Raw genomic sequence first — 18468 nt, 5'->3', positions numbered from 1 at the left:
AGTCAGTCAGTCAAACACACAGTCAGTCAGTCAAACACACACACTCCGTCAGTTAGTCAAACACACACACTCCGTCAGTCAGTCAAATACAGTCAGTCAAACATACACACAGTCAGTCAGTCAAACACACACACTCAGCCAGCCAGTCAGTCAAACACACAGTCAGTCAGTCAGTCAAACATAGTCAGTCAGTCAAACACACACACTCAGCCAGCCAGTCAGTCAAACACACAGTCAGTCAGTCAGTCAAACACACAGTCAGTCAGTCAAACACACACACTCAGTCAGTCAAACACACACACACAGTCAGTCAGTCAGTCAAACACACAGTCAGTCAGTCAATCAGTCAAACACACACAGTCAGTGAGTCAAACACACACACAGTCAGTCAGTCAGTCAAACACACACAGTCAGTCAGTCAAACACACACACTCCGTCAGTCAGTCAAACACAAACAGTCAGTCAGTCAATCAGTCAAACACACACAGTCAGTCAGTCAGTCAAACACACACAGTCAGTCAGTCAAACACACAGTCAGTCAGTCAGTCAAACACACACAGTCAGTCAGTCAAACACACACAGTCAGTCAGTCAAACACACACAGTCAGTCAGTCAGTCAAACACACACAGTCAGTCAGTCAAACACACACAGTCAGTCAGTCAAACACACACAGTCAGTCAATCAAACACACACAGTCAGTCAAACACACAGTCAGTCAGTCAGTCAATCAGTCAAACACAGTCAGTCAGTCAAACACACACACTCAGCCAGCCAGTCAGTCAAACACACAGTCAGTCAGTCAGTCAAACACACACAGTCAGTCAGTCAAACATACACACTCAGCCAGTCAAACACACACACTCAGCCAGCCAGTCAGTCAAACACACAGTCAGTCAGTCAGTCAAACACACACAGTCAGTCAGTCAAACACACACAGTCAGTCAGTCAAACACACACAGTCAGTCAGTCAAACACACACAGTCAGTCAGTCAAACACACACAGTCAGTCAAACACACAGTCAGTCAGTCAGTCAATCAGTCAAACACAGTCAGTCAGTCAAACATACACACTCAGCCAGTCAGTCAAACATACACACTCAGCCAGTCAGTCAACACACACACAGTCAGTCAGTCAGTCAAACACACAGTCAGTCAAACACACAGTCAGTCAGTCAGTCAAACACACACACACACAGTCAGTCAGTCAAACACACACACACACACAGTCAGTCAGTCAAACACACAGTCAGTCAGTCAAACACACAGTCAGTCAGTCAAACACACAGTCAGTCAGTCAAACACACAGTCAGTCAGTCAAACACACACAGTCAGTCAGTCAAACACACAGTCAGTCAGTCAAACACACACACACACACACACACACACAGTCAGTCAGTCAAACACACAGTCAGTCAGTCAAACACACAGTCAGTCAGTCAAACACACAGTCAGTCAGTCAAACACACAGTCAGTCAGTCAAACACACACAGTCAGTCAGTCAAACACACACAGTCAGTCAGTCAAACACACACAGTCAGTCAGTCAAACACACACAGTCAGTCAGTCAAACACACACACACAGTCAGTCAGTCAGTCAAACATACACACACAGTCAGTCAAACATACACACACTCAGCCAGTCAGTCAAACACACAGTCAGTCAGTCAGTCAAACACACACACAGTCAGTCAGTCAAACACACAGTCAGTCAAACACACAGTCAGTCAGTCAGTCAAACACACACACACACAGTCAGTCAGTCAGTCAGTCAAACACACACACACACACACAGTCAGTCAGTCAAACACACAGTCAGTCAGTCAAACACACAGTCAGTCAGTCAAACACACAGTCAGTCAGTCAAACACACAGTCAGTCAGTCAAACACACAGTCAGTCAGTCAAACACACAGTCAGTCAGTCAAACACACACAGTCAGTCAGTCAAACACACACAGTCAGTCAGTCAAACACACACAGTCAGTCAGTCAAACACACACAGTCAGTCAGTCAAACACACACACACAGTCAGTCAGTCAGTCAAACATACACACACAGTCAGTCAAACATACACACACTCAGCCAGTCAGTCAAACACACAGTCAGTCAGTCAGTCAAACACACACACAGTCAGTCAGTCAAACACACACACACACAGTCAGTCAGTCAAACACACACACACACACACAGTCAGTCAGTCAAACACACACACACACAGTCAGTCAGTCAGTCAAACACACACAGTCAGTCAGTCAAACACACACAGTCAGTCAGTCAGTCAGTCAAACACACACACACACAGTCAGTCAGTCAAACACACACACACACACACAGTCAGTCAGTCAAACACACACACACACAGTCAGTCAGTCAGTCAAACACACACAGTCAGTCAGTCAAACACACACAGTCAGTCAGTCAAACACACAGTCAGTCAGTCAAACACACAGTCAGTCAGTCAAACACACAGTCAGTCAGTCAAACACACACAGTCAGTCAGTCAAACACACACAGTCAGTCAGTCAAACACACACAGTCAGTCAGTCAAACACACACACAGTCAGTCAAACATACACACACTCAGCCAGTCAGTCAAACACACAGTCAGTCAGTCAGTCAAACACACACACACAGTCAGTCAGTCAAACACACACACACACAGTCAGTCAGTCAAACACACACACACACACACAGTCAGTCAGTCAAACACACACACACACAGTCAGTCAGTCAGTCAAACACACACACACAGTCAGTCAGTCAGTCAAACACACACACACACAGTCAGTCAGTCAGTCAAACACACACAGTCAGTCAGTCAGTCAGTCAAACACACAGTCAGTCAGTCAGTCAAACACACACAGTCAGTCAGTCAAACACACACAGTCAGTCAGTCAAACACACACAGTCAGTCAGTCAAACACACACACTCAGCCAGTCAAACACACACACTCAGCCAGTCAAACACACACACTCAGCCAGTCAAACACACACACTCAGCCAGTCAAACACACACACTCAGCCAGCCAAACACACACACACACTCAAACACACACAGTCAGTCAGTCAAACACACACAGTCAGTCAGTCAAACACACAGTCAGTCAGTCAAACACACAGTCAGTCAGTCAAACACACAGTCAGTCAGTCAAACACACAGTCAGTCAGTCAAACACACAGTCAGTCAGTCAAACACACACAGTCAGTCAGTCAGTCAAACATACACAGTCAGTCAGTCAGTCAAACATACACACAGTCAGTCAAACACACACACACTCAGCCAGTCAGTCAGTCAAACACACACACACACACACACACACACACACACACACACACACACACACACACACACACACGTCAGTCAAACACACAGTCAGTCAGTCAAACACACAGTCAGTCAGTCAGTCAAACACACACACACTCGGTCAGTCAGTCAAACACACACACTCGGTCGGTCAGTCAGTCAAACACACACACTCGGTCAGTCAGTCAGTCAAACACACACACACTCGGTCAGTCAGTCAGTCAAACACACACACACTCGGTCAGTCAGTCAAACACACACACACTCGGTCAGTCAGTCAAACACACACACACTCGGTCAGTCAGTCAAACACACACACACTCGGTCAGTCAGTCAAACACACACACTCGGTCAGTCAGTCAGTCAAACACACACACTCGGTCAGTCAGTCAGTCAAACACACACACTCGGTCAGTCAGTCAGTCAAACACACACACTCGGTCAGTCAAACACACACAGTCAGCCAAACACACGTCAGTCAAACATACACACAGTCAGTCAGTTAGTCAAACACACACACACTCGATCAGTCAAATACACACACAGTCTGTCAGTCAAACATACGTCAGTCAAACATACGTCAGTCAAACATACATACTCAGTCAGTCAAACATACACACAGTCAGTCAGTTAGTCAAACACACACACTCGGTCAGTCAGTCAAACACACACACACACACAGTCAGTCAGTCAGTCAGTCAAACACACACAGTCAGTCAGTCAGTAAAACACACACACACACACACACGTCAGTCAAACATACACAGTCAGTCAGTCAAACACACAGTCAGTCAGTCAGTCAAACACACAGTCAGTCAGTCAAACATACACACTCAGCCAGTCAGTCAAACACACACACACACACACACACACACACACACACACACACACACACACACACACACACACACACACACACACACACACACACTGTCAGTCAGTCAGTCAGTCAAACACACACACACTGTCAGTCAGTCAAACACACACACACACACACACACACAGTCAGTCAGTCAGTCAGTCAGTCAAACACACACACACACAGTCAGTCAGTCAGTCAAACACACACACACAGTGAGTCAGTCAAACACACACACACACACACACACAGTCAGTCAGTCAGTCAGTCAAACACACACACACACACACACACACACACACACACACACAGTCAGTCAGTCAGTCAAACATACACACTCAGTCAGTCAGTCAAACACACACAGTCAGTCAGTCAGTCAAACACACAGTCAGTCAGTCAGTCAAACACACACACTCAGTCAGTCAAACACACAGTCAGTCAGTCAAACACACACACACAGTCAGTCAGTCAAACATACACACTCAGCCAGTCAGTCAACACACACACAGTCAGTCAGTCAGTCAGTCAGTCAAACACACACAGCCAGTCAAACATACACACAGTCAGTCAGTCAGTCAGTCAAACACACACACACTCAGATAAGTCAGTCAGTCAAACACACACACACTCAGCCAGTCAGTCAGTCAAACACACACACACACTCGGTCAGTCAAACACACACACACACTCGGTCAGTCAGTCAAACACACACACACTCGGTCAGTCAGTCAAACACACACACACTCGGTCAGTCAGTCAAACACACACACACTCGGTCAGTCAGTCAAACACACACACACTCGGTCAGTCAGTCAAACACACACACTCGGTCAGTCAGTCAAACACACACACTCGGTCAGTCAGTCAGTCAAACACACACACTCGGTCAGTCAGTCAGTCAAACACACACACTCGGTCAGTCAGTCAAACACACACACTCGGTCAGTCAAACACACACAGTCAGTCAAACACACACACAGTCAGCCAAACACACGTCCGTCAAACATACGTCAGTCAAACATACACACAGTCAGTCAGTCAAACACACACACACACACACAGTCAGTCAGTCAGTCAGTCAGTCAAACACACACAGTCAAACAGTCAGTAAAACACACACATACACACACACACACACACACACACACACACGTCAGTCAAACATACACAGTCAGTCAGTCAAACACAGTCAGTCAGTCAGTCAGTCAAACACACACACTCGGTCAGTCAGTCAAACACACACACTCGGTCAGTCAGTCAAACACACACACTCGGTCAGTCAGTCAAACACACACACACACTCGGTCAGTCAGTCAAACACACACACACACAGTCAGTCAAACACACACACAGTCAGTCAGTCAGTCAGTCAAACATACACACTCAGCCAGTCAGTCAAACACACATTCGGTCACACACACACACACACACCACACACACCACACACACACACACACACACACACACACACACACACACACACACACACACACACTCAGTCAGTCAGTCAGTCAGTCAGTCAGTCAGTCAAACACACACACACTGTCAGTCAGTCAAACACACACACTGTCAGTCAGTCAAACACACACACACACACACTGTCAGTCAGTCAAACACACACACACACACACACACACACACACTGTCAGTCAGTCAAACACACACACTGTCAGTCAGTCAGTCAAACACACACACACACAGTCAGTCAGTCAAACACACACACACACACAGTCAGTCAGTCAAACACAGTCAGTCAGTCAGTCAAACACACACACTCGGTCAGTCAAACACACACACTCAGCCGGTCAGTCAAACACACACACTCAGTCAGTCAAACACACAGTCAGTCAGTCAAACACACAGTCAGTCAGTCAAACACACAGTCAGTCAGTCAAACACACACACTCAGCCAGCCAGTCAGTCAAACACACACAGTCAGTCAAACATACACACTGTCAGTCAGTCAAACACACACACACACACTGTCAGTCAGTCAAACACACACACAGTCAGTCAGTCAGTCAAACACACACACACACACACACACACAGTCAGTCAAACACACAGTCAGTCAGTCAAACACAGTCAGTCAGTCAGTCAAACACACACACTCAGCCGGTCAGTCAAACACACACACTCAGTCAGTCAAACACACAGTCAGTCAGTCAAACACACACACTCAGCCAGCCAGTCAGTCAAACACACACAGTCAGTCAAACATACACACTCAGCCAGTCAGTCAAACATACACACTCAGCCAGTCAGTCAAACACAGTCAGTCAGTCAGTCAGTCAAACACACACAGTCAGTCAAACATTTACAGTCAGTCAGTCAAACACACAGTCAGTCAGTCAGTCAAACACACACTCAGCCAGTCAGTCAGTCAAACACACAGTCAGTCAAACATACACACTCAGCCAGTCAGTCAAACATACACACTCAGCCAGTCAGTCAACACACACAGTCAGTCAGTCAGTCAAACACACAGTCAGTCAGTCAAACACACAGTCAGTCAGTTAAACACACAGTCAGTCAGTCAAACACACAGTCAGTCAGTTAAACACACAGTCAGTCAGTCAAACACACAGTCAGTCAGTCAAACACACAGTCAGTCAGTCAAACACACAGTCAGTCAGTCAAACACACAGTCAGTCAGTCAAACACACAGTCAGTCAGTCAGTCAAACACACAGTCAGTCAGTCAGTCAAACACACACAGTCAGTCAGTCAGTCAAACACACACAGTCAGTCAGTCAAACACACACACTCAGCCAGTCAGTCAGTCAAACATACACATTCAGTCAGTCAGTCAAACACACACAGTCAGTCAGTCAGTCAAACATACACAGACAGTCAAACATACACACTCAGTCAGTCAGTCAAACATACACACAGTCAGTCAAACACACACACTCAGTCAGTCAGTCAGTCAGTCAAACATACACACACAGTCAGTCAGTCAAACACACACACACTCAGCCAGTCAGTCAGTCAAACACACACACAGTTAGTCAGTCAGTCAAACACACACACACTCGGTCAGTCAGTCAAACACACACACACTCGGTCAGTCAGTCAAACACACACACACTCGGTCAGTCAGTCAAACACACACACACACACACACACTCGGTCAGTCAGTCAAACACACACACACACTCGGTCAGTCAGTCAAACACACACACACACTCGGTCAGTCAGTCAAACACACACACACACTCGGTCAGTCAGTCAAACACACACACACACACTCGGTCAGTCAGTCAAACACACACACACACTCGGTCAGTCAGTCAAACACACACACACACTCGGTCAGTCAGTCAAACACACACACACACACTCGGTCAGTCAGTCAAACACACACACACACACTCGGTCAGTCAGTCAAACACACACACACTCGGTCAGTCAGTCAAACACACACACACTCGGTCAGTCAGTCAAACACACACACACTCGGTCAGTCAGTCAAACACACACACACTCGGTCAGTCAGTCAAACACACACACACTCGGTCAGTCAGTCAAACACACACACACTCGGTCAGTCAGTCAAACACACACACACTCGGTCAGTCAGTCAAACACACACACACTCGGTCAGTCAGTCAAACACACACACACTCGGTCAGTCAGTCAAACACACACACACTCGGTCAGTCAGTCAAACACACACACACTCGGTCAGTCAGTCAAACACACACACTCGGTCAGTCGGTCAGTCAAACACACACACACACTCAGTCAGTCAGTCAGTCAGTCAGTCAGTCAAACACACACAGTCAGTCAGTCAGTCAAACACACACACACTCGGTCAGTCAGTCAAACACACACACACTCGGTCAGTCAGTCAAACACACACACACTCGGTCAGTCAAACACACACAGTCAGTCAAACACACACACAGTCTGTCAGTCAAACATACGTCAGTCAAACATACGTCAGTCAAACATACGTCAGTCAAACATACGTCAGTCAAACATACATACTCAGTCAGTCAAACATACACACAGTCAGTCAGTTAGTCAATCAGTCAGTCAAACACACACAGTCAGTCAGTCAATCAGTCAGTCAAACACACACAGTCAGTCAGTCAGTCAGTCAAACACACAGTCAGTCAGTCAGTCAAACATACACAGTCAGTCAGTCAGTCAATCAGTCAGTCAAACACACACAGTCAGTCAGCCAGTCAAACACACACAGTCAGTCAAACACACACAGTCAGTCAGCCAGTCAAACACACACAGTCAGTCAGTCAAACATACACACCCAGTCAGTCAGTCAGTCAAACACACACAGTCAGTCAGTCAAACATACACACTCAGCCAGTCAGTCAAACACACACACTCAGCCAGTCAGCGAAACACACACACTCAGCCAGTCAGTCAAACACACAGTCAGTCAGTCAAACACACACAGTCAGTCAGTCAAACACACACAACTCAAAATACCATAAGAATCTGTGAGCCAATCAGGTTGTAGTTCTCCCGTAGTAAGAGCCCGGGCCGGCTTTTCAAAGTTGCTTCTGCGCAAATAGCAGAGCAACTGACTTCAATTTCAAGCCTGAAAAGCCTGCCTGCCAGAGTTTAAGTCCCGACTTTTGAGCCCAAGTTCTCCGAAACAATCGTAGATAGACGTTGCTAGGATATTATGACGATTTGACTTCCAGGAGATTTGAAGTAACTCGCGGTCAGGAGGGACCATGTTCTCAGTAGAGAACATACCGGTGGTGTGAGGAATTTCATGCTGATTTCGGTTCCTAGAGATTCCGGGCTAAGTCCCGGTCAGGGTAAAACTCGCCCAAAGAGTTACCTGCATCTAGGAAAGTCTTGTTTTCAACCCCAGTCACAAGCCTTGTTTTGCTCAATGTACAGTATGATCCCGGTAAGAAGGTGTAAATAACCTGGTCTCCCGTGACACTTGTTTATTAATTACATTGATTTTGGCATAGAGTGCAAAGTCTCCATCTTTGCTGATGATACTAAAGGACTAGATAGACTGGAAACATGAGCAGGTAAGTGGCAGGAATTTTAATACAGATAAATGTAAGGTTATGCATTTGCGAAACAAGAATAAACAGGCAATTTACAAATTCAATGGGGATAAATGAGGAGAATCCTCGGTGAAGAAAGATGTAGGAGTGCTTGTAGACAGCAGGTTTAGCAATAGTGCCCCATGTCTTGCAATAGCTCCAAAGGCAAAAAAGCTTTTATTTTGCATTAAACGGGCAATGGATGGAAGGGATGTAAACAGTATTATGACAGTTTATTAATGCACTTTGAATTTGGAGTACAATTTTGGGCACCACTCCATAGAAAAGACATTCTGGAACTAGAGAGATTGCAGAGAAGAGCCACCAGATTAATTAAGGGTATGGATAGTCTGATTTATGAGGAGAGGCTAGCTAAACTAGATTTGTTTACATTAGAAAAGAGTCATCTAAGAGGGGATATGATTACTATATACAGTTAGGTCCGTAAATAATTGGACACTGACACAATTTTCATAATTTTGGCTCTACGCCACCACAATTAATTTGAAATGAAACAACCGAGATGCAATAGAAGTGCAGACTTTCAGCTTTAATTCAAGGGATTGAACAAAAATATTGTATGAAACGTTTAGGAATTGCAACCATTTTCATACACAGTCCCCTTATTTCAGGGACTCAAATGTAATTGGACAAATTAACACAATCATAAATAAGGGGACTGTGTATGAAAATGGTTGCAATTCCTAAACGTTTCATACAATATTTTTGTTCAATCCCTTGAATTAAAGCTGAAAGTCTGCACTTCTATTGCATCTCGGTTGTTTCATTTCAAATTAATTGTGGTGGCGTAGAGCCAAAATTATGAAAATTGTGTCAGTGTCCAATTATTTACGGACCTAACTGTATATAGTATATATACAGTTAGGTCCGTAAATAATTGGACACTGACACAATTTTCATAATTTTGGCTCTACGCCACCACAATTAATTTGAAATGAAACAACCGAGATGCAATAGAAGTGCAGACTTTCAGCTTTAATTCAAGGGATTGAACAAAAATATTGTATGAAACGTTTAGGAATTGCAACCATTTTCATACACAGTCCCCTTATTTCAGGGACTCAAATGTAATTGGACAAATTAACACAATCATAAATAAAATGTTAATTTTTAATACTTTGTCGAGAATCCTTTGCAGGCAATGACTGCTTGAAGTCTGGAACGCATGGACATCACCAAACGCTGGGTTTCCTCCTTTGTGATGGTTTGCCAGGCCTTTACTGCAGCTGTCTTCAGTTGTTGTTTGTTCGTGGGTCTTTCTGCCTTAAGTTTTGTCTTCAGCAAGTGAAATGCATGCTCGATCGGGTTGAGATCAGGTAATTGACTCGGCCATTGCAGAATATTCCACTTATTTGCCTTATAAAAAACTCCTGGGTTGCTTTCGCTGTATGTTTTTGGTCATTGTCCATCTGTAAAGTGAAGCGCCGTCCAATCAACTTCGCTGAATTTTGCTGAATTTGAGCAGACAATATATCCCTATACACTTCAGAATTCACCCGGCTGCTTCTGTCTTCTGTCGCATCATCAATAAACACTAGTGACCCAGTGCCATTGTAAGCCATGCATGCCCATGCCATCACACTGCCTCCACTGTGTTTCACACATTATGTGGTATGCTTCGGATCATGAGCCGTTCCAAACCTTGATCTTGGTTTCATCTGTCCAAAGAATGCTGTTCCAGAACTGGGCTGGCTTTTTTAGATATTGTTTGGCAAAGTCTAATCTGGCCTTTCTATTCTTGAGGTTTGCACCTTGTGGTGAACCCTCTGTATTTGCTCTCGTGAAGTCTTCTCTTTATGGTAGACTTGGATAATGATATGCCTACCTCCTGGAGAGTGTTCTTCACTTGTCTGGATGTTGTGAAGGGGTTTTTCTTTACCATGGAAAGGATCCTACGATCATCCACCACTGTTGTCTTCCGTGGACATCCAGGCCTTTTTGTGTTGCAGAGCTCACCAGTGCGTTCTTTTTTTTTTCTCAGAATGTACCAAACTGTTGATTTGGCCACTCCTAATGTTCCTGCTATCTCTCTGATGGATTTTCTTCTTTTTTTTTTGCAGCCTAAGGATGCCCTGTTACACTTGCTTTGAGAGCTCCTTTGACCGCATGTTGTGGGTTCACAGCAACAGCTTCCAAATGCGAATGCCACACCTGGAATCAACTTCAGACCTTTTTACCTGCTTAATTGATGATGAAATAAGGAAGGAATAGCCCACAGCTGTCCATGAAACAGCTTTTGAGTCAATTGTCCAATTACTTTTGGTCCCTTGAAAAAGAGGGGGCTACATATTAAAGAGATGTAATTTCTAAACCCTTCCTCCAATTTGGATGGGAATACCCTCAAATTAAAGCTGATAGATTTGCACTTTAAGCCCATATTAATTAGTTAACTGTAACTTGAATTTATTTTGGTACACAGCCGAAATAACAAAACTTGTATCAGTGTCCAATTATTTCTGGACCTTGCTGTACAAATATATTCGGGGACAATACTAGCTTTCAAAATAACTATTCATCCCAAGGGCAGTAGAAACAACACAGGATAATCCCTTGAAGTTGGAGGAAAGGAGATTTAACCAGCAAGAAAATAAAGTGTTCTTTACAGTAAGGGCAGTTAAAATGTGGAATTCATTACCCATGGAGACTGTGATGGCAGATACAATAGATATCTTCAAAAAAAGGTTGGACATCTTTTTAGAAAGGAAAGGTGTACATAAATATATCAAATAAGTAAACATGGGAAGGATGTTGATCCAGGGAGTAATCTGATTGCCAATATTTGCAGTCGGGAAGGAATTTATTTTTCCCTTTTGAGATATCATTAGAGGATATTTCACTGGGTTTTTTTTTGTTTGCCATTCTCTTGATCAATATACTGTAAGCAAATATAGGATAAAGTATCATCTACATTTAGCATAGGTTGAACTTGTTGAACGTTATCTTTTTTTCAACCTCATCAATTATTTAACTGTAATTACAATATAGAAAGGTGTCACTCTTCATGTGTACTAGACAGATGTGTATTTTATTTGTATGTGTTTTACACTGAGCAGCTGTTTGAGTAATGCTTCATCACACGTTACCTTCCATCTGTCAGTGTCCAATCTCCTGCACATGGTTTGACACATTTCTTCGCTGTGTGTAATACCAAGGTCAACGGTTACGGTAAAACTCAGTGTAGCTCTGAAAGGGGAGGGCGGGAAGAGATGTTAATGACTAGATTACTCTCTTCTTCCAAAATACACACAGACCTTGGGATTCCTCATACACAGGAGTCTGTATGATGGGGATGTGACGGTAAGGGTAAATATGGCTGCTGTTAATAAAGGTTAAGTCTGCCATTACCTCTACCTGTCAGTAACACAGTGTATTATGCTATATGTTTTATATGTTATACATTGCTGTATTGTAAACCTGGTTCCAGCAGTTCAGGGACCAGGGGGTTAATTGTGTTTCAGTGGGAAAGTTTGAAAGATTGCCAGCGACCTTTCCCTTAACTCAGGGTATGTTGCATCTCTATGCGTTGGGACAGTTTAAAAGGTTGGGACAGTTTAACGTAGTCCAATGCTAACACCTCCAGAAGACTACTCACACATATCTCTCATTTGATTATATGCTTGCTAAAGGGTTTCTGCATTATTGATATCAATTCTCATAGAAAGTATACTGAATAAACTACACACCAGTTTTTCTTTCATTTGGAAGTGAATCCCATATATTTGGAACCCCAGTTTTTTCCCCTTTCCTTTCAGGTTAGGACATATCATCATATACAGTTGTGTGAAAAAGAAAGTACACCATCTTTGAATTCTATGGTTTTACATATCAGGACACAATGACAATCATCTGTTCCTTAGCAGGTCTTAAAGTGAGGTGAATACAACCTCAGATGAACAACAACACATGACATATTACACTGTCATGATTTATTTAACAAAAATAAAGCCAAAATAGAGAAGCCATGTGTGAAAAACTAAGTACACCCTTACTGTCAGTTTAGTGGCAGTTGCAGGTCCCAGAATTCTAAGCAGCTGAGTGTCGGTTGGTCTGGAGTTGCTGAAGCGGTAACTGCTTCAACACAGGATGGGAGCAAAACAGGGATCATTTTCTAACAGAGGGCCCCCACACCTAGGTTATTGGGTACTCCCAGTTACCCCCAGTTTAGTGTTAGTGTTGTCTGTGTATATGTACTGTTGTGGATATATTTTTCCAGTAATTTAATTTTATAAACTCCTGTGTTTGTCTGGCGATATTGATCTCTGGTATATAAGTCCTGGTCATCCTGTGACAGAGGTATCCGCATAATACGTTTGAATTGCATTTGTTTCATCTGTTGGTTTGTATTTTTACTGTTATTCTTTCCACATTGACCATGATCCTATGTTTTGAGGTCCCCACTTTTTGTATAGTAGAATCACTGTCACAGCGTCACAAGTTTTGGAAGTTGTATTCCGTTTGCAATCTGTAATATTTGCCCTCTGTGAAATTAGAGAGATGATACATTGTCTGTTCTATGTTTACACTTCTCTTCCCATCGTACTTCCTTTAGGCCTGGTTGACATCACTAGTATGTTACGGTACAGGAAGTGATCAGCCTGTATGAGCTGATGGTGAACTTGTTTGGGCTGATGTGTGCTGAGTTACATAATAGATGAGGTTGAAAAAAGACATACGTCCATCAAGTTCAACCTATGCTAAATTTAGACAACAGATACTTTATCCTATATCTATAATTACTTATTGATCCAGAGGAAGGCAAACAAAAAACCCCAGAGTCATATCATCCGATGATATCTCATAAGGGGAAAAATAAATTCCTTCCTGACTCCAAGAATTGGCAATCAGATTAATCCCTGGATCAACATCCTTCCCATGTTTACTTATTTTGTATATCCCTGTATACCTTTCCCTTATAAAAAGATGTCCAACCTTTTTAAAAAAAAAAATCCATTATATCTGCCATCACAGTCTCCATGGGTAATGAATTCTACATTTTAACTGCCCTTACTGTAAAGAACCCTTTCCTTTGTTGCTGGTGAAATCTCCTTTCCCCCAACCTTAAGGGATGCCCCCGAGTCCTTTGTACTGCCATTGGGATGAATAGTTCTTTTGAAAGCTCCCTGTACTGTCCCCGAATATATTTGTATATAGTTATCATATCCCCTCTTAGATGCCTCTTTTCTAATGTAAATAAATATAATTTAGCTAGCCACTCCTCATAAAATAGATTGTCCATCCCCTTTATTAATTTGGTGGCTCTTCTCTGCACTCTCTCTAGTTCCATAATGTATTTTCTAAGGAGTGGCGCTCAAAATTGTACTCCATATTCAAGGTGTGGTCTTACTAATGCTTTGTAAAGGGGCATAATTGTGTTTACTTCCATCCATTGCCCGTTTAATGCAAGATAAGATCTTGTTTGCCTTTGCAGCTACTGCATGACTTTGGGCACTATTGCTAAGCCTGCTGTCTACAAGCACTCCTAAATCCTTCTTCATCAAGGATTCCCCCAATTTATCCGGATTTAATTTGTAAGTTGCCTGTTCATTCTTGAATCCCAAATGCATAACCTTACATTTATCTGTATTAAACCTCATCTGCCATTTACCTGCCCAAGTTTCCAGTCTCTCCAAGTCCTTCTGGAGAGAAATTACATCCTGCTCTGATTCTACTACCTTACACAATTTAGTATCATCAGCAAAGATGAAGACTTTGCTCTCAAAGCCAACCTCAAGATCATTAATAAACAAGTTAAAAAGCAGTGGTCCCAGTACCGATCCCTGAGGTACTCCACTCACGACCCTAACCCAACCAGAAAAAGTTCCATTTATGACAACCCTCTTTTGTCTGTCCTTCAACCAGTTTTCAATCGAGGTGCATATATTTTTACTGAATCCTATTTGCTTTATTTTGTACACCAACCTCTTGTGTGGAACCGTATCAAAAGCCTTTGCAAAATTTAAGTAGACCAAATCAACTGCATTACCCTGGTCTAAATTCCTACTTACCTCCTCAAATAAACAAATAAGGTTAGTTTGGCATGATCTACCCATTATAAATCCATGTTGACTATTACTAATAATTTTGTTTTCCAATAGGTATTCCTGAATATTATCCCGTATAAACCTTCAAGTAGTTTCCCCACTATTGAAGTCAGGCTTACAGGTCTGTAATTCTCCGGTTGTGATCTAGCTCTTTTTTTAAATATAGGCACCACATCTGCTTTTCGCCAATCTTGTGGTACTGAGCCTGTGGAAATGGAGTCCTACATTTCCATCATTCCCTTCATAAACATCTTCCCTTATAATAGGTTTTAGATCCAGTTTAACATATAAGCATAGTCCACCTCCTCTTCTATTTGCTCGATCCTTCCAAAAAAGGGAATAACCCTCTAAATTAACTACCCAGTGTTGAGTTTCATCACACCATGTTTCAGTAATGCCTATGATATCATACTGCTCCCTTGTAGCAATCAATTCTAGCTCCCCCATTTTATCTGTCAGGCTTCTTGCATTAGCAAGCATGCATTTAATTTTTTTTTCAGCCTGTACTATTATCTTATCTTCTCATTCCTTTCTGCACCAACTTGGTTTAGTCTTTAGAAGTTTTCTAGTATTATATGTATTTACTATGAGTGTCTTGTTGCACTCAAACTTGCCCCCATTCTACCTCCATAACCCCTTGTTTCCACATCTATTCTATTTAGTTCATTATCTGTTTTGTTCCCCTCCCCCTTCCATCCTAGTTTAAATCTCCAACCTTTTGAACGTTCTCTCCCCCCTAGTACAGAAGATCCCTCTTCATTGAGGTGCAATCCGTCCCTAGAATATAGATGACACCTCTCAGAAAAGAAGTCCCAGTGCTCTAAAGACCCCAAACCCTCCTTCCTACACCACTTTCTTAGCCATGCATTGTCCTCCCTAATCTCTGACTGTCTTCCTGCCTTAGCGCATGGCACTGGTAGTATTTCAGAAAATACTACCTTGGGTGTCCTTGCCTTGAGCTTTTTGGCCTAGATCTCTGAAATCATTTTTAGGACCCTCCATCTTTCTCTAACTTTGTCATTGGTGCCAACATTTACCAAGACCGCCGGGTCAATCCCAGCCCCTCCCAACAATCTGTCTAACCGATTTGCAATGTGCCGAACCTGAGCACCCGGGAGATAATAAACTGTTCGGTTCATGCGGTCATGGCAACAGATTGCCCTCTCTACCTTTCTAATAATGGAGTCCCCTACCACCACAATCTTTCTTTGTATCTGGGCATCCCGAGTCCCTTCTGTGCTGGAGGAACTATTCCCCTGGCTGCTAGAGGAATCGGTCTCCCCAGCCTTGCTATTTCTGCCCTCACACTCCCAATATATTCACTCAACATGGCAAATCCATTTGGATAGGTCAGCTCAGAACTGGCTCCCTATTGCCCCAGCATACCCTTCTAACTGTTACCCAGCTACCTACCTGCTCCTCACTAACAGTGCCACCATCTGCACCACTAGTCGAAGCAAGGGCCTGCTCAATGAGCACTAAACCCCTTTCAAGATTGTCAATGTTTCTCAATTTTGCAAGTTTCCTCTTCAGGTCAGCAATCTCTGACTCTAAAGAGACCACTCGCTCACACTTTTCACAGCGGTATGCTCCTTGGAACAGCTGCTCCAAGTGCACATGTGGCAAGATGGGCATTGAGTGTCATTTTCAATCCTGCTCATTATAGCAACTATGAAGTTTATAAGTACTAACAATAAACTGTACTTCAATATACTATACCTTGTTTAACTCCTTCCTTCCTTCAAACTGCTTCTAGTTCTAACTGCACACTTAATACAACCAGCACTTGAAATCAACCAATCACGCAGATCAGCACACTCAAGCTCAGGATTCATGAGCAACCTCTGTTTAAATAGGGACACCCACCACGTGTTTTAGGTTAGCAATTAACTAACCACACCCACTGTTGGCTCAGGCAGAGTGATTGCTGATGATAAACCCTTGCCTTTGCAATACCAGCTATTCTTTGCTTTTCCCTCAAGAAGCGAGTAGGTTTTACTGATTGCTACTGCCCAGTAAATCTGTAATCGAGCATCACTCATCTCTTCTTTAATTGCAGCTGATATCATCTCTACAGTAGAATTTAATCATTCTGGAGAATTACTAGCAACAGGAGACAAAGGTGGGAGAGTGGTCATCTTCCAACAGGAGGTTAGTGCAAATAATCTAATTTCAGTGAAGTATGATTATAAAACGTGAAGCCAGTTTATACACAGTTTGACTCTTATTCTGTCCTAAGTTTGTCCTGTAATTCTCTTAAAGCAACAGTCCCCCTTAGTAGTTTTTTTTATAGCATTGGAACCAGCCCCTCCCCCCCCTCCCGAGCTGAACCACACTATTTTCGGCTGCAGGAACCACCTGGTTCTTGATACTTACTGTTTAAGTTACCAGGTTTAAGTCGCTCTTCAAGGGAACCAAAATGCCTGCTAAATTTTCAGCCAATAGGAAGCTGCAACATCATTGATTTACTGTTTACTTCTGGTCAGCCATTTAAATTACCATGAAGTAATGCCGGTAACTGCACCAGTATCGGGAACGTCGGCATAGGGGTGCATGGAGCTAAAATGCATGTGTCATCTCTGGAAGACTCCCCTGCGTTCACCTCATTGTGGTTTTGCTAAATCCAGATAAATGAACTGTGATCCCTGGCATACAGTTGCATACATGCAAAAGCGCAGTGGTATACTGATGCCTCTGTATATTGCAGTTTAGTTGTTTGCTACCGTTTTCAACTGCTGCCACCTGGTGGTATGTTCTGGTTTCATGAGGTGCATGGGATTTAAGAACTGAGTCGGTCATCTTGTTCCTTGATCTTTTTTTCTGCAGAGTAAGAGTCCATATCACAGGGGGGAGTATAGTGTTTACAGCACCTTCCAGAGCCATGAGCCAGAGTTTGACTACTTGAAGAGCCTAGAAATTGAAGAGAAGATCAACAAAATTCGATGGTTACCGCAGAAAAATGCAGCACAGTTCCTGTTGTCTACTAATGGTGAGTGGAGGCACTGAGCGTGGAATGTTTAACCATTCACTACCAGAGGGGGCTGTTTCTGATGCTTCACGTCAAACCCCTCCAGCACTGACACTGTTAATGCTGCAGTCGCAAGTGAGTAAGGCTACCAATATGTGGTCATCTCTCTGCTTACCACTGCTAGGGTTCCCATGTGAAACCCATTATGTCAAAAGAGTCAGGGCTGTATCTCAAATAGTCC

At 43.3% G+C, this 18468-nt stretch overlaps 1 protein-coding gene across 5 annotated transcripts in view; it reads left to right on the top strand.

The window, feature by feature from the left end:
* Positions 1-18468, top strand: part of PPP2R2A (protein phosphatase 2 regulatory subunit Balpha) — a 57085-nt gene that overhangs the window by 26021 nt on the left and 12596 nt on the right. For 2 of the 5 annotated variants that reach the window (XM_075601568.1, XM_075601569.1), the window contains exons 3-5: positions 15314-15380; positions 17319-17410; positions 18086-18248. In XM_075601568.1, coding sequence (XP_075457683.1) covers positions 15314-15380; positions 17319-17410; positions 18086-18248 — 322 coding nt within the window. Of the gene's footprint in view, positions 1-13286; positions 13351-15313; positions 15381-17318; positions 17411-18085; positions 18249-18468 lie in introns of those variants that run through there. The other 3 variants (XM_075601567.1, XM_075601566.1, XM_075601570.1) reach the window with 2 other exon arrangements.

This window comes from Ascaphus truei, chromosome 5, assembly GCF_040206685.1.
Source record: "Ascaphus truei isolate aAscTru1 chromosome 5, aAscTru1.hap1, whole genome shotgun sequence".
Lineage (NCBI taxonomy): Eukaryota > Metazoa > Chordata > Amphibia > Anura > Ascaphidae > Ascaphus > Ascaphus truei.
Note: the sequence above shows the minus strand (reverse complement) of the source record. Positions and strands in the feature narration are given on the sequence as shown.